Source organism: Cervus elaphus, chromosome 9, assembly GCF_910594005.1.
Source record: "Cervus elaphus chromosome 9, mCerEla1.1, whole genome shotgun sequence".
NCBI classification, from domain to species: domain Eukaryota; kingdom Metazoa; phylum Chordata; class Mammalia; order Artiodactyla; family Cervidae; genus Cervus; species Cervus elaphus.
This window is the reverse complement of record NC_057823.1, coordinates 101518493-101540700: the sequence shown is the minus strand read 5'-3', so window position 1 is coordinate 101540700 and position 22208 is coordinate 101518493. Positions and strand designations below refer to the sequence as shown.

The following is a 22208-nucleotide window of genomic DNA, read 5'->3' as shown; positions in this document are numbered from 1 at the left end:
TGCTGCCCTCCACATCTGAATTCCCAGAACCTGTGAATTTATTACCTTACATGGCAATAGATATGGAGGTGGGAGGGTAATTAAAGATAAGGAGGTGGGAGGGTAATCAAAGATACGGAGGTGGGGAGAGTATCCTGGATTATCCATTGTTATCACAAGGATCCCTGTAAGAGGGAGGCGGCAGAGCCAGACTCAGAAAAGAACACATGACAAAAGAAGCAAAGGTTGAGTGCTGTTGGGCCATGAGCCTAGGAATGCAAGCTGGAAAAGGGAAAGAAACAGACTCTCCCCCAGAGAATCTATAAGGGAGGCAGCCCTACTGACACCCCGATTTTGGCCCAGGAATGTGATCTCTGACTTCTGACTTGCAGACTAAAAGAGAATCAATGTATATCGTGTTAAGCCACTACATTTGCAGCAATTTGCTACAGCAGAAATAGGAAATAAATGCAATCCCTACACAGCTTCTGAGTGGAGAATGACGTGGAGGGGATGAAGGGTAAGACTGGAGGCCGGCTGAGACACTGTTACGGGGATCCAGACAGGAAGGTCTGTACAAAAATCATGAAAGCCGTGCAGACCTGAGATAAGGAGGCGTCCTGGAGATAAATTTTGAAGACAGGGATGGTAGGACTTGCCAAACTCTGCTCCTAAACCATCCTTTGTTTTGGCAGGCGCTGGAACCCCTGGGTACCATTGGCACAGTAGAGTCATCAGCCTTAGAAAGCAAGTACTGCCCTACCAGGTACTGATTTGACACACACATAGTTTACTTACGAATCAGAACATCTAGCCAGTGGGAAAAACAGCTCAGAGCCCAGACTGAATAAGTCTAAAGGCACACTCTTTGGTTCTGTACTGTCATAAAGAATGGAAAAGCCAAGGTCAAAGATAGAAGTGGGCACTGAAGTGGATGCCTTTGAGAGGATAAATGTGCACTTGTGGTCTAATTTGAGGCTCCACAGAACTTCCTCCTTCCAAGAATTAAGAAGGATTTTCTCCAGAGTGGCAAAGAGGGGGAACGTGACAGTTCTTGCACCCCCAGCACCATTTGCCGAACCCCTCTGAGTACTCTTCTCCTCCAGTCTGCAGGCCAGGCCCCCCTTGGCTGTTTGCAGTGAGAGCGTGAGTCCTATATACCAGATTTCAGGTTGTGGTCTGCCCACAGCCCTCTCACTGCAGAGCTGTCTGAAACGCCAGCTTGGGAACTGCGGACCCAGAGAAGGGGGAAAATCCCACAGGAGACCAACAGGGCTGCCCTGTCACACAAGAGGCCTTTCCTTCCCAGACAGAAGACTGAAATAATCAGCCCTCAGCCCTCCCAGGAGCTGGCCTGCAGGACTTCCTGGCGAGGACCTCACCAACCCCAGCTCCACCTCCCCGCGCGGCTACACCTCCCTCCGTCAGCACCGGGGGGCCTAGCTCCGTCCTCTCAGCAGAGAGGCTCCTGTCAGGGGTGCTGCACACGGGAGCAGCACCGGAAGTCCTTGTCATCTTCCCCACGAGCCGCGGGAGTGTCCACGGGGGGCGCTGAGGCTTCGCACGGAGCTCTCCGAAGTGGGACCGGAAGAGGAAGTCGTCCGCATGAGTTTCCAAACACGGCGTGCCTCCTCCCTTCCTGCCGGACCTCCGAACCATTTGGCCTCGCTCACTGTTCGCTCTGTTCCCCACTGCCCGCGGGTCACTTGTGGCTCCAGACTTTTCTCGCAGAGTTTAAGCAGCCTTCTCCTGGCTGAGCTGGGCAGAACCTCACGTCCTCCTGGCCCGGAACACCCGGCACTGATCACACGGCGGCTTTTCTATGAACGCCATTTTGTTTCATGGTCCTATTTCCGCCCCAGACCTGCCACTCTGGAGATGAATGCCGCCTCTCACCTCCCTCACGCTCTCCAGAGGCCTCACCTCGGCTCTGGGTGAGTACCTCCACTTTTATCGAGGATGGGAAACAAAGTGCTTTGCTGAAGGAACAGCCTGCTGCGGGGCGACAAGGTGCCCTCTAGCTTTGATTCCCTCCCGTCGGAGTTGACCTCATCCCCGCTCTCTATTTTGGGAAGCTTTCCATCTCACAGGCCACAGAGGCAACCAACGGGCTGAAGAGAATGGCGCTGTGATGAGCACAGAGGTCACTCTGGATACCGTGTGTTATGAGCTGATTACACACTTTACCAAGGCCGCCCTGGGTACAGATGCCGTGAATGCTAAATGGCACCTACTTCTCGTTCCAGCAATTAGTTTTGATCTCTCTGCTTTAATGCTGTGTCCGGTTGTTCTGAGAGAGAAAGAAACGCTCTGCCTCTGCACCATTTGTTTTTTATGTCTGCGTTCAGTGAAGACTTGCTGAAGCCTGGGTCTCTGCTAGGCGTCGTGAGTGATAAGAACGAATCGTTCCCCCCACCGGCTCCAAGAAGGAAATAGCATAGAGGAGATAAAACGTGTGAGCAAAATACAATGTACAATGTGCTCCACTGTTTGGAAGAAGAAGAACCTTCTGTTATTCAGCGCTTCAGTCGTGTCTGACTTTCTGCATCGCTATGACTGTAGCTCACCAGGCTCCTCTGTCCATGGGATTCTCCAGGCAAGAATACTGGAGTGGGTTTCCCTGCCCTAATCCAGGGTATCTTCCCAACCCAGGGATCAAATCCATGTCTTTTATGTTTCCTACATTGGCAGACTGGTTCTTTACCACTAGCGCCACATGGGAACTACCAGTTATCTGCTGGGCAAAGTTTGAGGCCTGAAGATACAGAGTGAAAAAGGCAAAGGTACCCACTTTCATGGGGAGAGATGATCATTACACTAGTAAAGTATTAAATATACAAAGTTAATTTTAAAAGTGGTCAATGCAATTAAGTGGGATGGGATGGGGTGAAGATTAGCAGCTTGGAGCAGGCATTCAGGTAGACCCCTCCAAACAGGTGCCCTCTCTGAACAACTAAATGGCTCTATAACTGTCAAGGCCTAAAGAAAGAACAATAGGATCAGAGAAAACAAGTGCAAAGGCTGTGAGGTGGGCACAGGCTGGGAGCTTTAGGAGAGAAGTGATAGCTGAGCTTCAGAGGCTGAGTAAAATGGCATTTCTGAAAGACAAAATGGCACAAGCATGAACTGCACTGAGTTGGAAGCAAGCATGAATTTGAATCAAGGTCTAGTGAAACCTGAAATTCAGAAGTTAAAATGAGGTAGGTTATTTATGGAGAACCCAGGGCCATGCTATAGCTGTGGATTCTGGCCTGTGAACAGGAAGCCCCGTGGGGTTTAGCGCAGTCTCTGACTTGATAAGAATGTCAAGACTAGGAAGATTTCTCTGGCATTAGTGGGAACCATTTATACCTTCGGCACACAAATACGCCTCTGTGCTTTAGTCAAAGCTTCCTACTTCCTGATAAATATTCATCTTCATGCCTAGGATTTTTTGTAAGAGGCTGGGCTATAAAACAGTTTTCAGAAGGACTAGCAATGTGATTTGTGGGGCCCAGTGCAAAATGGAAATGCCAGGTCCTTTGTTCAAAATGCAGAGTAAAAGCATCTTCCTTCCTTCGGCTGTCTCTGTCTTGACTTGTCGTGGTGGTTTGTATTTGCTCTTTAGTACAAACTAACTCCTCAAGCATAAGGATACTTGCAGATACATGTGCAGACCCTCATAGCTCCCAGATGACTTCCCCACTGACCCAACACTCAGGCACCCACACCCAGGATCGCTCAGTGGGGAAGGCAGCAGTGGTCGCGGGGCAGAAGCAGAAGACATAGAGGTCAACACCCCATCCCTCAGAGTCAAGGAGGTGGAACCACCATGAGCCAAGGCTCCAAGCCCCTGGGGCATGCTCCACTGTTTCTTCAACTTCACTTACAAAATGCAAATTCAAAGATAAAATCATTGATGAATCTCAAGATGCTGATTGCTGACCCTTCTGCTGCGGGGCTTGATGCAAAGGCACAGGTGGAATGCCCCTGAAGCTGCTCTGGTTGGGGTGTGAGGAGAGGGCTTCCATGGAGAGCTTTTCCCCAGAACTTAAACTTGGTGAGCTACTGCCCTTCAAAACCACGTGTGCTCCTACTGTCTTATAAGATGTTACCATTGGGGAGAACTGAGGGCAGGGCACATAGGACCTGTCTTTATTATTTTTCAACTTCCTGTGAATCTAAAGTTATTGGAAAATGTTGTTGCTGTTCAGTCGCTCAGTTGTGTCTGACTCGGCCAACCCATGTACTGCAGCACAACAGGCTTCCCTGTCCTCCACTGTCTCCCAGAGTTCGCTCACACTCAAGCCCATTGAGTCAAAAGCCCTCACACATATGCTATTTTTCTGAAGGCAGGGAGGGGTGGGGCAGTGGAAAGAAAACCAAGAGCAAGATTGGGAGGATGAAGTTAAAATACTTAATGGTATTCAGCTGGACATCACAAGTTAACTTGCAAGCCCAGCTAGAAATGCAAAAGGAGAGTGATCAGGCTCACATTCCACAGGTGAGGGATTGATCAGCTTATTTCTGACCATACTCTCTTTTAGCCTGTTCAGATCCATTAAATGATCATTTTCTGATCATTCACTATATACAAATACACTGTACTGTCGTATGCTGTCTGGGATTACAATACAAGTGCATTTTATGTCAGGAATGCATTCCCAGAATTGATGGTATTGAAGACAAAAAACTTCGGGTTGCCAGCTAAAAGCAGTACTACTTCATAGCAATGGTGTGAACACAGTTGGCTCGGCCCATGTGTATTGAAATTCTCAATTTCTTATTTAATTTAACAATACTCACCTTATTTCTGACTTAATGCCTGGTGTTTACATAATACTATTCCAAATTTGCACAGTTTGAATTGGCATAAAAGAATCTACACAGATGTTAGAGGGATAATGTTGGAATTAAATAAACATATATAAAGCATCTAGCGTAATCCTTGAAACAAAACAGGCAGGAAATTAAAGATAGCCATTCTTATTGCTACCTTTAGCAATAAGGTAGTGTTATTATATTCAGTAATACTTCCAATAAAATCACATTTTTCCAATCCAAAGAATAGTATCTTTAAACTATAAAGATGGGTTGTTTAGTTGCTAAGTCATGTCTGACTCTCCTTGCAAGAGTTCCATTTAAAAAATAATAATAATCTGTGTAAACAGAATCAAATAGAGCTCACAGAGTTAAAACATTTTAGAACAAAATACCATTAAGCACTGAAGTTTTAAGTATTTTCCCAATGAAAGAAAAATCAATGCCCAGTCAATTCTTCTGCTTCTGTGCAAATGTGGAACAGAAAACAAACCTACACGTCCTCCCAAAGCTTTGTTCTGGTCAGTGATTAGACTCTCTCTTCCATTATGTTTTTTTTTTCTTTGCTCATATCATGGGAGAAGGACTAATAATCAGTGAGATCTCTGAATTAAAAGCGAACAGTGTAGAGGCACTCTGCACCGTCCTTCCCTGAATGGACATAAGTGGCCCCTCCTGCTCTTCGACTCCTGGGGAACAGCTCATACTTGAAGGACGTTTGAGCAACAGCACAGCACCATCGTCACGTGGTCTAAAGACAGGCCTGCCCTTGGGTCTGACCATTGTCACCATCATCATCTGTCCCAAGCAGCATGTCCTCCAAAGCCACTCTTATACTGTGCTGGGGCCTCAAGGGTTCAAAGAAGGCTAAAGCTGCCATATAAGTGCACACTATTCCAGAGAGAGAGAAATGTTCCTGAAAACAGAACTAGGGAGACTTACCCCTAGAGAGTTTATGTTATAGCTATGAAGAAACATAATAGAATACCAGAAACTTGTTCCAGAAGAAACTGTCATGCTAGATACCAGGTCCACAAGCTCCTCAACAGCTGGCCAGCTGGATCGTTTGGTGTTTTAGTCAATTACTTCCTCTGGATCCTTCCGGTAAGCACCGCAAGTTTACCAGAAGTAGGTAAGCACCATGTTACCTACTATCTGTGAAAAAACACAGACTGTCTGCTCAAATGGAGCTGGTATCTACCTTGGTCCATAGCACCCACATGAAACAGTTCATCTAATGACAGATGAGGAGGACCAGCTTTGGATCCAGGCCTCAGTATTGCTAACTTCCTGCCTGAGCAGAATTGGGCAACTCAGTGAGCTTCTCCAAGCCTTCCTCCTAAACTGCAAGAGGGGGATAATAATATCTCTGACCTCATAAGGTGAATGTGAGCCTGGCAGGTAGGAAGTCTTGCCTTTATGAAATAAATTTCATTTCATGGAGACAATTTCATGCTGTGGTTAGGTAAGCCATGGTTCACACCCTGGCTTTACCACATAGTAGCTACATTTCCTTGGTCAAATTACTTAACCTCACTTGCTCCCATTTCTTTGTTTGTAGAATACAGATAACTGTCATAGTGAGACGATTTTCCAACCTCACTCAACTCAACAAAATTAAGACCGGTCTTTCTGAATGCAAAGAATCAGGATCAGTTTTTCACCATTCAATTTTCACTCCTTGGTAGCTCAGATGGTGAAGAATCTGCTTACAATGCAGGAAACCTGGGTTTGATTCCTGGGTCAGGAAGATCCCCTGGAGAAGGGAATGGCAACCCACTCCAGTATTCTTTCCTGGTGAATCCAAAGGACAGAGGAGCCTGGCGGGCTGCAGTCCAGGGCTACACCATCAGACACAACTGAGCAACTAACACTTTCACTTTCACTTTCACAGTTTTCACTCCAGACAAGGCCAAATGGCATTAAGAAATCATGCACACTATTTTTAGCAGTATGCTCAAAATTTCTTTCCCCTTTCTCAAAAGTCTAAGCCATTCAGAAGATTTCCTGAGGTTGAACAGAAAGGGGTTGGCCAAAAACTGCCAGTCAAGGCTATGGACATAACAAAGCAACTACTGCAAAGAGCAGGTGGAATTCTGACTCTTTTTACCACCTCCCTGGGGTGTCACAGTGAATGGGTGATAGAAGCAGGTTCAATGAGAAGGCTGCCATTATTTACTAAATATATTAAACCAGCAGGCCACCATAATTTCCAAATGCACAGAGAAAATTCTCACAGGAATTTGGCATATGTTACATGTTCTTTCTCCCTGTTTATAAACTTGCTTATGGTGATCTCCTGTGGTTAACACTCTAACTTCCAATGCAGGGGGTACAGGTTCAATCCCTGGTCAGGGAACTAAAGTCCCACATACTATGCACCAAAAATTTGAAAGAACAATGGAGCATAGCCCTGATTTGGTTCCCCAAAGAAAGAAGAAAAAAAATTAATTATATTCTAACTGTTAGGAGAGCACATAGACCCATACACAGAGTATCTGATGGAGAATCTCCAAGATGAGCCATCAAATGACTGAAAGTACACAGCCTCGTGTGTGATAAGAACTCAATCTCAATAAATTATTAGCCAAAAATGAAAGAAAAGAACCACAAGGGGCACTATATAATTCCATACTCAATTATACAGCACAGGCATGCTTTGCAAGAAGAGGAAGAATGGTTATGGCTATAGAAAGTAAAAGTGTGTGTGTGAAAGTCGCTCAGTTGTGTCTAACCCTTTGTGACCCCATGGACTATACAGTCCATGGAATTCTCCAGGCCAGAGTACTGGAGTGGGTAGCCTTTCCCTTCTCCAGGGAATCTTCCCAACCCAGGGGTTGAACCCAGGTCTCCTGCATTGCAGGCGGATTCTTTACCAGCTAAGCCACCAGGAAAGCCCTAAAAAGCAAAAACTACTTCATAAATGAAGAAGAATTTCAGCTAGACCTCAAAGGATGGCTAGAATATGATTTAGGGGACGGGAGACGGGAGGGCATGAACGGTGAGGGAAACCTGAGCGCACACAGAGAAGGAATGAGTGGTATATTCCCGGGACCTTGAAGACTAGTCATAGAATCTGATAGAAACGATGAGGCCAGTTTGTAGAGGGGACTGGCAATCAGCAGGAGAACCTTGTTTGCATATTTTGATGTTTCCATGAGTCTTATCAGTCTGGATCCATTCAGGAGACAAAAGTCACACAGTAAAGTTACTACTCCCCGGTGTTGCGTTGCAGCATCCACAGAAACAAATGTCCACAGTGCTGGGGAGCTGAGGCTGATGCCCGGGCACACGGAGGGGGCTGTGCACATAGAGGGAGCCGGGGTACCACCACTTATGCTGCTGAAGGGTCCTGACGAGGCCCCCCTCTGTAGGAACCTAATGGGCTTTCGTGTATATCAGGCAAGTGGCCCGGAGTTCCCTAGAAGTCCACTCTCAAGGACCAAGGAGAAGGTGTGCAGGCAGGAACTTTGACTAAAGCACAGGTTTCACTGCAGTCCAGACTGGGCGCTGAAGTGCCCTGGGGAAGCTGCATCCTGCAAGCTCTTAGCACGGGCAGAAACCTCCGGGGCTGAGGAGTGGAGGAAAATAAAGCACTGTCTGGTTCCTCTGGAACTATCCACAGCATCCAGGAAGAAGAGCCCTTCATGTGTTCTCCCTCCAGTGCTCTGTCCTGGCAAAGCTGAGCTACATCAAGCCATCTGGCAAAGGCAAAATATTTGAAGGTTCAAGCTCCATTTTCAGCAGTCGGGGAATGAAGGGTAAGTCAGGAATTAAGAGGCAATAAATTGGCAACTGTCCCCATGGGCAGACCTTCCATCGCAGTATCAGGCAATGTGGATTACCTTGTCAAGACTGTACTGGCATCAGAGCTCGGCCAGGAGGCTGCTGCAGCGACACAGTCATGACAGGCCAAGGCCTCGGATCAAAGGGATGTCAGTTAGGATGAAGTAGAGAGGTCGGGTAAGACAGTTCAAGGGAACAGGATCATGAGGAATAACGAATGTGCTGACTTGGGAAAATTCCAGAGTCTCGGAACCTGTCCAGAACGGGGGCTAAGGAACTGTCGAGAACTCACTCTGAGAGGCTGAAGACCAGGAAATCCACTGAAGGTTGGAGCCTTTGTAGGCCCTTAGTGCCTAGCACGACTGGCCGTAGGTACAGACACACTTCAGTAAGCATTAGTGGAAGGGAGGGAAGGTGGGTGGGTGGTAAAGAGAGAAATCCTTTACAGGATTAGTAGAAGAGTAGTCCTGAGTCCCAGTCCAAGTGTGACCAAAGGCAAGGACTAAATCCTCCAAATCCCTGAGTAAAGGGGCAGAGAGCCTGGAACGAGCTTTGTCACCCAAGTGACCAGAATCCAGGCACAGGAGCCTGCCCTGAGATCATCACACCTCCCTTCCAAGACATGACGGTGAAGGTGCCCAGGTTTTCCGCATTGCGGCCTGCCCCCTCCACCCCAACGCCACCCTGCCCAGCCTGCTTCTCCAGTAATACGCCCCCAGCGCTTCCGGAGCAGGGGCTTCACTTGCACGGCTTCCCTGGGTCCTGGGGATGTAGCAGGGATGGTTCATTCATGCTTAAACTGCAAGTTGACCCCCGCTGTGAGAGAGAAACTTCCTTGAACAACAGTTAAGCACCTCACAGAGAAAGGTGCTGTTTCCCCCATTTTACAAATGAGGACCCAGGTTCTGAGAGATTAAGTCTTGGAGGAGAAAAAAAAAAAAAAGACATGTATAGGAACTTACTTTAAATAAAATTATCCTGTCACCCATATTAAGTTAAAGCCTCTTGATTCTTTTTTTAGTTTCTTACTCTTCACTTTCATCAAATTCTACAGAATAATGAAAGTTAACAGGTACAGGTCACTTGTAAAGTGCCTAGCAGTGTTCCTAACAATACACAGATATTATCACAATCCTTAGAGCAACCCTGTTTTATACAGGCACAGAGAGGTGATGTAACTTGCCCAAGGTCATAAAGTGACCTAATAAGTGGTGCAGTGAGGATTCAAATCCAGCTGGTCTGGCTCTAGGATCCATCTACAAACTAGCAACACGCTGGGTTCAGAGAGAAACCTTGTAGGACAAACATGCAACTGTAGACTTTAAGGCGTAGAATGTCTTGATTTTACAGTTAGCCTGGGGACTCCTGGACAATTTTGAACAGGGTCATGACTATGACTCAGATTCACGACTTCACAGTTTTTCTGTTGTAATGAAACTATTGCACGGTAGTTGTTATATTCTAAGGGATCATTCAGGAGCCAAGGAAATGCTGACAAATGAGACGTGACTGAGGCCAGAAGTGTATTCAAATCTGTCGAGCCCAGGCAGCCAGGACCCCAACATCATTAGCATCCTTCCATTTGGCTAGTCTTCCAGCAGGAAGCCTGTCTGTCTGAGCACAGCATAATGTGTTGGTGGTGATGAACTCCCTCAGCCCCCAGAGCCGCCCGTGTTCTCTGGGGCCCAGGGCCTCCCTACTGCCAGGAAACAGTGTGGTGTTGCCAGCATGTATTTATCACTCCGAGAAAATGGTTCATCCTTCCAGGCAAACTGAAAAGAAAAGCACAAAATTCTGAGTTTGCAGCCAGTTACCTCTGCTGATGTCTCAAATAAGCTAGACTGCATTATAGAAGCAGAGAGAGAATAGTTACCATACATTTACCCAGACTGCAGAGCTTCTGCCTTGGGGGGGGGGGGGGGCACTGTTATCATCTCGATGTCTTGATAAAATCAAAAGGAGAAATAGCAGATTCACAAAGCTTTGACAAGGCTCCCAGTACCTCTTAAAAACAAGGGCCTGACCTACATGCTTGCTTAACTTTCTGCTCTGTACTTTATCCATCCCTCCTTGCCTGCCAAGAAAGAAAGAGGAAGACAAATAAATAAACAAACACATACATGCATCTGACAAAACATGATCAGCTGGAGAAGGGAATGGCAACCCACTCCAGTTTCTTGCCTCAAGAACCCCATGAAAGGCAAAAAAAGATGACACAGGAAGATGAGTCCTCCAGGTTGGTAGGTGTCCAATTTGCTACTGGGGAAGAGCAGAGAAAGAGCCCCAGAAAGAATGAAGAGGCTGAAACAAATCAAAAACACCACCCAGCTGTGGGTGTGTCTGGGGGTGAAAGTAAAGTCCGATGCTGTAAAGAACAATATTGCATAGGAACCTGGAATATTAGGTTCATGAATCAAGGTAAATTGAACGTGGTCAAGCAGGAGATGGGAAGAGTGAACATTGACAGTTCAGGAATTATGGAACTGAAATGAACAGGAATTGGTGAATTTAATTCAGATGACCATTATATCTACTACTGTAGGCAAGAAACCCTTAGAAGAAATGGAGTGGCCTTCATAGTCAAGAAGAGTCTAAAATGTAATACTTGGGTGCAAGCTCAAAAATTACAGAATGATCTCGAGTCATTTCCAAGACAAACCATGCAACATCACAGTAATCCAAGCCTGAAGCTGAATGGTTCTATGAAGACCTAAAAGACCTTCTAGAGCTAACACCGGGAAAGCTATCCTTTTAATCATAGGGGACTGGAATGCAAAGTAGGAAGTCATGAGATTGCTGGAATAACAGACAACATTGGCCTTGGAGTACAAAATGAAGTAGGGCAAAGGCTAATAGACTTTTGCCAAGAGACGATATTGGTCATAACAAACACCATCTTCCAACAACACAAGAGAAGACTCTACACATGGACATCACCAGATGGTCAACAACGAAATCAGATTGATTACATACTTTGCAGCCAAAGATGGAGAAGCTCTATACAGTCAGCAAAAACGAGACCTGGAGCTGACTATGGCTCAAATTATGAGCTCATTATTGCAAAATTCAGGCTTACATTGAAGAAAGTAGGGGAAACCACTAGACCATTCAGGTATGACCTAAATCAAATCCCTTATGATTATACAGTGGAAGTGACAAATAGATTCAAGGGATGAGATTTGGTAGATAGAGTGCCTGAAGAACTATGTGCAGAGGTTCGTGACATTGTACAGGAGGCAGTGACCAAAACTATATAAAAAAAAAAAAAAAGAAATGCAAGAAGGCAAATGGGTTGACTGAGGAGGACTTATTGAGAGAAAAAGAGAAGTGAAAGGCAAAGGAGAAAGGGAAAGGTATACCCAAGTGAATGCTGAATTCCAGAGAATAAGGAGGAAAGATAAGAAAGCCTTCTGAAGTGAACAATGCAAAGAAATAGAGGAAAACAATAGAATGAAAAAACACTAGATCTCTCTCTTCGAGAGAATTAGAAATACCAAAGGAACAGTTGATGCAAGGATGGGCAAAATACAGGACCAAATGGCAAGGACCTAACAGAGCAGAAGAGACTAAGAAGAAGTGGCAAGAATACACAGAAGAACTACACAGAAAAGATCTTCATGACCCAGATAATCACAATGGTGGTGTGATCAGTCACCTAGAGCCAGATATCCTGGAGTATGAAGTCAAGAAGGCCATAGGAAGCATTACTAGGAGGCATTACTATGAACAAAGCTAATGGAGGTGATGGAATTTCAGCTGAGCTATTTAAAATCCTAAAAGATGATGCTGTTAAAGTGCTGCATTCAATATGTCAGCAAAGTAGGAAAATTCAGCAGTGGCCACAGGACTGGGAAAGGTCAGTTTTCATCCCAATCCCAAGGAAAGGCAGTGCCAAACAATGTTCAAACTACCATACAATTGCTCTCATTTCACAAGCTAGCAAGGTAATGCTCAAAATCCTTCAAGCTAGGTTTCAGCAGTATGTGAACTGAGAACTTCCAGATGTTCAAGCTGGTTTTAGAAAAAGCAGAGGAACCAAAGATCAAATTGCCAACATCCACTGGATCATAGAAAAAGGAAGAGAATTCCAGAAAAACATCAACTTCTGCTTCACTGACTATACTAAAGCCTTTGACTGTGTGGATCACAACAAACTGTGGAAAATTCTTCAGGAGATGGGAATACCAGACCACCTTACCTGTCTCCTCAGAAATCTGTATGTAGGTCAGGAAGCAACAGTTAGAACTGGACATGGAAAAATGGACTGGTTCAAAGATAGGAAAGGAATATGACAAGGCTGTATATTGTCACCTTGCTTATTTCACTTCTATGCAGAGTACATCATATGAAATGCCAGGCTGGATGAATCACAAGCTGGAATCCAGATTTCTGGGTGAAATATCAATAACCTCAGACATGCAGATGATACCACTCTAATGGCAGAAATTGACGAGGAACCAAAAAGCCTCTTGATGAGGGTGAAAGAAGACAGTGAAAATGCTGGTTTAAAGCTCAGCATTCAAAAAACTAAGATCATGGCATCCAATCACATCACTTCATGGCAAAGAGATGGAGACAAAAGTGGAAACAGTGACAGATTTTATTTTCTCCATCTTCAAAATCACTGCATGTGGTGACTGCAGCCATGACATTAAAACAGGCTTACTACTTGGAAGAAAAGCTACGACAAACCTAGATCGTGTATTAAAAATCAGAGACTTTGGGGACAACGGTCCATTTAGTCGAACCTATGGTTTTTCCGGTAGTCATGTGCAGATGTGAGTTGGACCATAAAAAAGGCTGGGCACCAAAGAACTGATGCTTTTGAATTGTGGTGCGAGATAGTACTTTTGAGAGTCCCTTGGACGTCAAGGAGATCAAACCACCCAATCCTATAGGAAATCAACCTTGAATATTCATTGGAAGAACTGATGCTGAAGCTGAAACTCCAATGCTTTGGCCACCTGATGTGAGGAGCCAACTCTCTGGAAAAGCCCCTGATTCTGGGAAAGATTGAGGGCAGAAGGAGAAGAGGGCAACAGAGGATGAGATGGTTGGATGGCATCATCGACTCAATGAGTAAACTCTGGGAGCTGGTGATGGACAGGGAGGCCTGGCATGCTGCAGTCAGTCCATGGGGTCTCAAAGAGTCAGACATGACTCAGCGACACGTCAACAACAATACATGCATACACATATCTATATAATAGGCTTCCCCTGTGGCTCAGTGGTAGAGAATCTGCCTGCAATGCAGGAAATGTCGTTCAATCCCTGAGTTGGGAAGATCCCCTGAAGGAGGAAACGGAAACTCCCTCCAGTATTCTTGCCTGGAGAACTCCATGGACAGAGTAGCCCCATACAGTGTACCGGGTCACAAAGAGTCGGACATGACTGAGCAGCTAACACTTTCGTGTATATAACAATCTTGAGTTGTGTGGTGAGGGGCTTGAGTCCTTAGATTAAATAGAGTGAAGACCTCTATTTAATCACAGGACAAAGACAGCACAGATCACTAAAGTGAAAACACTCGGATCTTTCCTTCTTGCCTTGGCAGGCTTTGCTGCTCTCCTCATCCGATTAGGTAGTATATGAACAGAGATCATCACATAGCTATCACAGAGTGATGGTTTTCAGTCACCAGTGGGCAGGGTTGCCTCCAAACTGCTGCCTAGAGATAAAGTGCTCTCAGAATCATTAATAAGGAGAGACACTCCTTGTTCAATTTTGCTTCAATTTGCTAGCTTTAAATACAGTACTTGAAGTGTGTATTTCATGCACCCTTTCATGTGGTATGTTGCTTTAGGACATGCTTTCTTTCCCTCTAAATTCATCTTGGGTCTGTTTTACCCACTGAGGATCAACTCTTTTTCATGGTTAAAGATGCCTTTTTCCTCCTCCTTAGTTTGTGGATTTTCATGGCTGTGCCTTCAGATAAAACGAGCCACGTTGGTATAACGTCCCAGCCTTTTCTAAGAAAAAGAGGCCTAGCAACAAGAATAAAAAGTTTCTAACGTGTTCAAACCAAAATTTTGAGGAACACAAATAACCCAAAACATCTGCAGGCAATTTTACCAGAGAGCCCAAGTTACAGACAGACACAAATGTCCTTGTCTGTATTTTTCTTTACAGAAATACTTGAATTTAGAAGAGGATTCATTCTGGATTGGGTTTTTGTCATTATTATTTTTTACTATTTCCCTTCTCTGAGCAGTCTGACCTTTGGGATTATTGCTGTAGAAATCTTATTTCCAAGATAGATAATGTCAGCCTTATCTAAGGCCATATGGCATAAACAGTCCAAGTTCTCTTCTTCTCAGTCATAGCTTCTGGACCTGCTAAACAATTCCTTGGAAAATCCCTTCAGCATCCCTGCTATTTTAATCAATCCTGCACACAGGAAGTAGCTGGGTCTCTGCTTCATGCTTTGGCTCAGGAACAGAAAAACGAAGCTAGAGCCTTTCCATGTCTTGGAAAGGAGAATATAAAGTTGTGGGAAAGCCAAAGTCTTTAAGAAATCTTCATTGTTTCTAGTCCCAGCTTAAGGGAAACTTTTTGGCAGAGCCAGAAGGAAGGAATCAGACTGAACCTATTTAAGAATTATTGCCAAACCGAAGGATTGAGTTTTGCTTAAGGGAGGAGTTAAAAGCCCCGGGGCATGGCAGTAAGACAGAAAAGAGATTCAGTTGTTCTTTATCTCTAGAAAACACTGGATTGGGGAACCACAGTCTAAGCAGAATTAGGATTAGACTGAATGAAGAAGCCTTGCCAACCCCTGGACCTCCATGAGAGTGGAACTAAAAGGTGTTGGTCTGGGGAAATCGAGAGGGAAGAGTAAGATGAGTATGCACAGCTGCAAGGGCACCCACGCCTGCTGTCCCGGCCCCATGCCCACGGTTCCCCGGCAGCTGCTCCCAGGGCAACAGCAGGCTCACACTCATGGGCAACGAGGGGGCGGCTTAGATTAGTGAAAATGGGATCTGGGCCATGAGGGGTAGTAACAGACAGTAGCCCTCATTTAAAAAAAAAATTATTTCTAATCGGAGGATAATTGCTATACAATGTTGTGTTGCTTTCTGCCGTACAAGAACATGAGTCGCCCACAAGCATGCATACACCCCCTCCTCTTTGAGCCTCCCCGCCGTGTGTGTGCACTCACTTGCTCAGCTGTGAGTGTGCCTCCAGCAAACCCCACGTGTGGCAACGCAGACATCCAAATGCTACCCTCTCAGTCCCCCCCACCCTCTCCCTCCCCCGCTGCGTCCCCGTCCATTCGCCACGTCTGTGTCTCTATCCCTGCCCTGTGCATGGAGCAGTGCCATTTTTTCTAGATTCCATATATACGTGTTAATGGGCAATATTTGTTTTTCTGAATTACTTCACTTTGTGTATAGGCTGTAGGTTCATCTACCTCATTAGCATTGACTCGAATGCGTTCCTTTTTATGGCTGGGTAATACTCCATTGTATATATGTACCACAACTTCTTTATCCATTCATCTGTCAGTGGACACTTAGGTTGCTTCCATGTCCTGGCTATCATAAATAGTTCTGAAATTAACACTGCGGTACACGTGCCTTTTTCAGCTGTGGTTTTCTCAGGGTATATACATCCCCAGTAGTGGAACTGCTGGGCCATGTGGTAGTTTTATTCCTCGCTTTTTTAAAGGAATTTTCACATTGTTCTCCCTAGTGGGCTGTGTCAAGTTATGTTCCCACCATCAGTGCAAGAGACTAGCCCTTATTTTAAATCTACTCCATTCATGCATATGTATGGTTGTGGATATATGTATGGTTGTGGCTGATTTGCATTGTTGTACGGCAGAAAGCAACACAACATTGTATAGCAATTATCCTCCAATTAAAATTTTGTTTTAAAAATTGTTTTAAATGAGGGCTGCTATCTCTTACTATCTGTCTACTCCACTCTCCTGACACAGATGCGACCTGAGCAGAGGCAAAGTGACTTCAGGTCTATTCTTGGTTGCGTGTCGTATGCCCAGGGGTGTATTCCTTCGCCTTGTCCCACAGCAAAGCACAGAGGAGAATACTGGTAGTGTCAGAGTTAACCAAGAGTGCTGATTCCAAGAGCCAAACATGTTATATCATCTTATCGCCTAATGGGGCCAAAGGGGAGCCGCCCCACTGAGTGTTTGCTCTTAGCAAATGAGCACATCTGTCACTTGCTAACAGAATAAAATCTCCAGGCTTTATTTATGTTTCCCCATTTCTTTTTGTAGTTTAAGATGCTCCTGGGAAAATAATATAAATAATTAGCTGCTCTTTATAGGCATGCAAATTCTTTATCCTGATTAAAGCAAATGAAAATATATTCTCCTGGTTTGCTGATGTCATATTATTGGCCATATACCATTGTTATAAGAGGTGTTACTTTCTCTCTGTTTACTAAAACAGAGCAAAATTTTAGATCCCTGTGTACATTCCAGGAAAGCTCATGGCTTCAGGAAATATTCTGTCTCCTAAAACATAAATATTGCAGCTTTCAACTGCTGACTGAGAGCCATGGCCCAAGAAGCCAAATGTGTGAGAGATACAGTGTGGAAGACATAGCCAGAAAACCAGTGCTTAAATTCTGTTTCTATATAACCTTGGGACGCCTCATTGAAACTCCGTTTCTTCTTCTAGAAAATGGGGATAACATTAGCTTCCTGCTTTACAGAGTAGTTGTGAAGAGTAAAAAAGACAGGCTAAATGAAAATGTTTTATAAACTAAAGTGCCATACAAATAAGAGATACTACTTTTAGTTGAAGAATATCTTTGCATCTACCCCCTGTGAGTCACAAGAAATTTTCTGCATGTGTGTGTAAATTCACATCTACACATTTATGTATTTTGGTGTGTGGAGAGGTGTCGAGTTTTCATCAGCATCTCAAAAGGAAGTCGTCACCTAAAATTGGTTAAGAACCTTTGGGCTAGTCGGTGTTCTGCATCAACAGTCGTTAGCAATATGCGAGTTAAACCACTAGGACATACCACGATACACTCAGTAGGATGGCTGTTATCAAAAAGACAAGCAATGCAGAGTATTGGTGAGGGTATGGAAAATCGGGAACATTCATACACTGCTGGTAGGAGTGTAAAATGGTACAGCTGTTTGGCAGTTTTTTACAAAGTTAAAGATAAAATTACCATATGGCTCAGCAATGTCACTCTTAGTAATCTACCAAAGAGAGTGAAAACATATGCCCACACAAAGACCTGTACACAAATGTTCATAGCAGCATTATTTGAATTAGCCCAAAACTGGAAAGAAAACTCCCCATCACCTCGTGAATGGGTAAACTAAATGAGGCATATCCATAAAGTAGAATATAGCTCAGCAATAAAAAGGAATGACATACTAACGAGAACTGCAACCTGGATGAAACTTGAGGACATCACACTAAGAGAAAGAAAACCATATAGGATATGATTCTACTTGTATAAAATGTCTAGAAATGGCAAGTTTGGACAGACAGAAAACAGATCTGTGATTGCATGTAATTGGAGGGGTGAGGGTGATGATTGCAAACAGACTCAAAGGAAATTTGACACAGACAATAATTTGACATATAATGTAAAATAAATACAAATAGCAAAATATTTACCTATAAACTGATTTTAGTTTTGCATACAAGTTTCAAACTACTGTCATTTTAAGAAAAGTATTCTTTATTCACTCGATGCCGCAAGTTCTCTCTAAACTTTGCAAGCTTCCTGACTTGCTAAAAAAAAAAGAAAAAGATAATAAAAGTAACTACCTGATGAGCATTTGTGACAATAAATCAATTAATAAATGTAAAGAAATTAGAAGAGGGCATAAAACAAAATAAGCATGGAATATAGGTTAAGTATAGACACTAGCTAGATACTACCAAACACATACATTTTGTAATATCAATTTCTTTTGATATTCTTTTTTATGATGGGAAAAAATAGATATGAATGATTAATGATACTCTCCCAAGTTGGCATAAATAAAATGCATATTAATAGAGGCGATTCAAAAGGGATGTGGGAAATTTGGAGTTTGATGTAATCTATCACCGACAGCATAATCTACAAAAGCTCATTTTGGTTTTATTATCATTTCAGAACAATCAATTCAGAAAAATAACTTTAGTCCTCCTTTCCTCTCTCATTTCTCCCTTATCTGCTTAGCTGCAGTGCCCATGCTGAACCTCTTCCTTATCAATTACAGGATGAAGGAAAATGCTCGCCTCTAGAGGTAATAAAATTAGAAGGTGCAGAAGTTGGCATTGATAGCAGCTTGGGGAAACCATTTGTGTTTAACTGTGTGCCTCAATCTGGAAATAGAACTTTTTGCCTCTGCGCAACTTCAAACCAAGAATTCAAAAGGTAATTGATTATTCTTTTATCTTACTAGCTTCACTCGGAGTGGGGGAATGCATCTTCAACAGCAATCTGACAGAGTTTTGGGGTTGCAAATAAGAAAGGGGACAGCAAACTCACAGCACAAGTCAATAAACTATCTTTTTCTTACGTATGACAAGTTGAGTTTTTCATATTTCTGCCAGTTTTTTTTTTTTCCTAACAGAATCTCAAAAAATATAGATATATCATCTAACTTAATTACTTTAGTTCTCTAAGTTTTTAAAAGAGCTCACTACTGCCACAGGTCACATCTGGCTTCCCCAGAAGTTGCAAGATTCATATATTTAAGCTATTTGGATGGATAGTAGGAGGAATGAAAATAATGTATTAAAAGTAGGGTTACAATTTAACAGTGAAATGAGCAAAATTCATTATCATCATCATCGTGATGTAGGTTCCTGGGGGAATTAACACAGTTGACAATCTGTAAGCATATCACCCAGGCTGAGGGTCGAGGTGTGAAGGCCTTCTATGAGGGTGGCCCACGAACTCTAAGCATTCAACAACTAAGATCATTATTCAGTGTGTTCCTATGGAAGTGGAGATCATGGGCCAATCCAGCGAGTCAGCTCAGAACTGCTGTGTACGCCCTGCTGCTTTACGGTGAGGGGTGAGATGGAATGGGGTGAGGGAGACAATGGCCCAAAAATGGGTCAGCAGTGTTTAGAAGGATGTCATATCTCTTTAAGAGAATTTAAACTCCATTTGTAAAGACAGCCTTAGGTCTGAAACCTTTTAGGCAAAGAAGGTACTGTCTCTGTGGAACACTGGGTGCTGAAATGCATAATGTTCTTTAAAGGACAAGCAGGGAAACATGAGGACAGCGACGTAACTGTATTTCAATTCATGGGGAAAATATTTATTGGATAGCAAATATGTCCAAGATACTGCTTTTAAAATCTCTAAGAACTGTTAGTATGATGACGCGTCAATTTTTGCCTTCAAAAAAGCTCTGAACCAAGAAGAGAAGACATTTATTCTAGTATTTTTAATGCAAAATAGAACTTGAGTAGTGAGATGGGGGAAGACAAAGTGGCACAGGAATCTAGGGTGGGGAAGGAAAATCTCTGGACGTGGGGATGAGCAAGGAGCTTATGCATGGTATGGTACAGCCTCAGATACACACAAGAGGAAATGGAACAGAGACGGGCAGGGGGGTTATATCAAGCTTGCAGTACGGTGTGACTGGAAGTTACAGGGTTTAAAAGAAGCTTGAAGAAGATTGGCAAGATGGGATAGATAGGCTGGTACCTGGCTAAGGAGACAAGATGAAGAAAGTTCAGCCCTCAAGCAGAGACACCAGTGCACTAAAAGTGGTCCCTCGGTCTACAGATCACTCGGCAGGTGGGTGAGGCAGTGGCTATTTACCAGTCTTACCATTGACTAATGGTCAGGGCTTTACCGTTGTTATCAGGCCTGCTGGTGTGAAATTCAGGTGCCGTAGTAAAATAGTGAATACATTTTCCCTTAAGCACTAATTATAGTAAAGGAGAAGGATGAGAATAATTTATCTTAAATACGCCCGGTAGGTGTGGGATTTTGGCACCTAGTAACACCAGTTTTGTAAGAATATGCTGCTCTTCAACCATGAATTTAGAGCCACGAAACATATCCGAGTCTCGGGACTCTTCTGTGTGAATGACGGGGGCCAAGGAGAAAAATGCGGCCCGCTGGAGGACACGTGGCGCTTTCCCCGAGAACAGCAGCTCTCATCTCTCTTTCAGGTGGCTGGAAGCAATGGACAGAGCAGCCCACCCTGTCCACCAGGTAAGGAGTCCTTGCTGTTCATGTGTGCCTTCACGCCCCTCTTCTCCGAGGGGGAGAGGATCCAGCTGGACATCACGCAGCCCACCCTGGGACTTCTCAGGTCCTGCCCTACACGCTGGGAAAGGGGATTCCCAGTCAATAGGATTTCCCGCTCAGACTTCGTGGAGGTGCTTGATCCTCTTGTCCTCGGGGGTTTGGACGCGATTCCTCTCGGGGAGCTCGGTGGGTAGTCCCAGCCAGGTGGAGTTTCTGCTGGACACCAAGCAGCTGCGTGGATTCCCGTGAGGCTGAACCACTCGTAGTGTCAGGGCCAGCTTGGCACGGTGCTCTTGGCCAAGCAGCTGACTGGGAAATGGTCGTACGTTCAGAAATGTAGTGCTTTATGTCCATTTCCTTGTTCTGAAGATGTATTAGGTCAGCTTTCACTGTTCCTGCCTATTCATGATTCCTAGCCTTGAAGTAATAGAACTTTAAATTTAGGCTTGACACACAAACTGATAGATAACTTCGTAACACCAACATGAGTCATCACTTCAGCCCCTAAGGCATTTGATACTCTTCTTTCTGAGCTACGACCTTGTCAAGAGCAGAGAAATTGCTTCAATATTCAATTGTTTCATTTTAATGCTGTAGATAGAATTTCTAATAAGGTCACACATTTCATTTAAATATGCTCATTTCCTCACAAAAGGAAACATAAGAAAAAGGTATTTACTATCAATTATCTTCTCTACATATTTTGGCTTTTGTACATTCCAGAAAATGTACAAAAAATTGGGTTGTTTGAACTTAAAGGTACTACCCTGTGCCCTGTATCTGTCCTTTCAAAATAATTACCAGCATTATCATCATCTGACAAACAGCAGGGCTTGTGTTTCATTTTACCTGAAACACAACACTCAATACACTCACCCATCTCTCCGATGCATCACTGTAATGAGTCTCGATACTTTAAAGAGGGATCTATTCTGCTAATGCACTCAGTGTCTGCAGCAGAGTGAAAAAGAAACACCCAAACTCCCAGCAGGCTCCCAATTCACAGCAAACAATTCTGCCAGCTCTGCATTCTGAAATCTTTTGTACTGCCTGGTTAAAACTAAAGAACAAAAAAATGAAACCAAATGAAAGAAACCGGCTAGCACCCAGCAAGGTGTTCTGATAAAGGGATGAAGCATCAGGCTAGCACCCAGCAAGGTGTTCTGATAAAGGGATGAAGCATCACACCCCCTGCCTCAGATCAAGTTCCCAAGGAAGAGCCTGCCACTCGGTCAGGACTGTGGACCGAGGACTGTGGACCTCTACCTTAGAGAGGTAGAGGATCTTGATTTATCGTGGGCCTTCCACACCTTTGACCATGTGAGCCTCAGGTCTGATCTGGCCTGGGGCATTTCCCTTGTTCCTTGGCACAAATAGGAGTGCTAGGTAAAGTAAATCATGAACCAGGGCCTGGAATTAGTCACGGTGGACATACCAGGAACAGGGCT

General features: G+C 44.2%; 1 protein-coding gene and 1 long non-coding RNA gene across 2 annotated transcripts in view; one reads left to right on the top strand and one right to left on the bottom strand.

Moving 5' to 3' along the window:
• LOC122700668 overlaps nt 1–22208 on the bottom strand; it is a 74150-nt gene that overhangs the window by 11021 nt on the left and 40921 nt on the right. The window lies entirely within an intron of this gene.
• The window catches only part of LOC122700667, an 89135-nt gene that overhangs the window by 54447 nt on the left and 12480 nt on the right, over nt 1–22208 (top strand). The window contains exons 6-7 of the mRNA XM_043913739.1: nt 18764–18921; nt 20682–20724. Coding sequence (XP_043769674.1) covers nt 18764–18921; nt 20682–20724 — 201 coding nt within the window. The remainder of the gene's footprint in view (nt 1–18763; nt 18922–20681; nt 20725–22208) is intronic.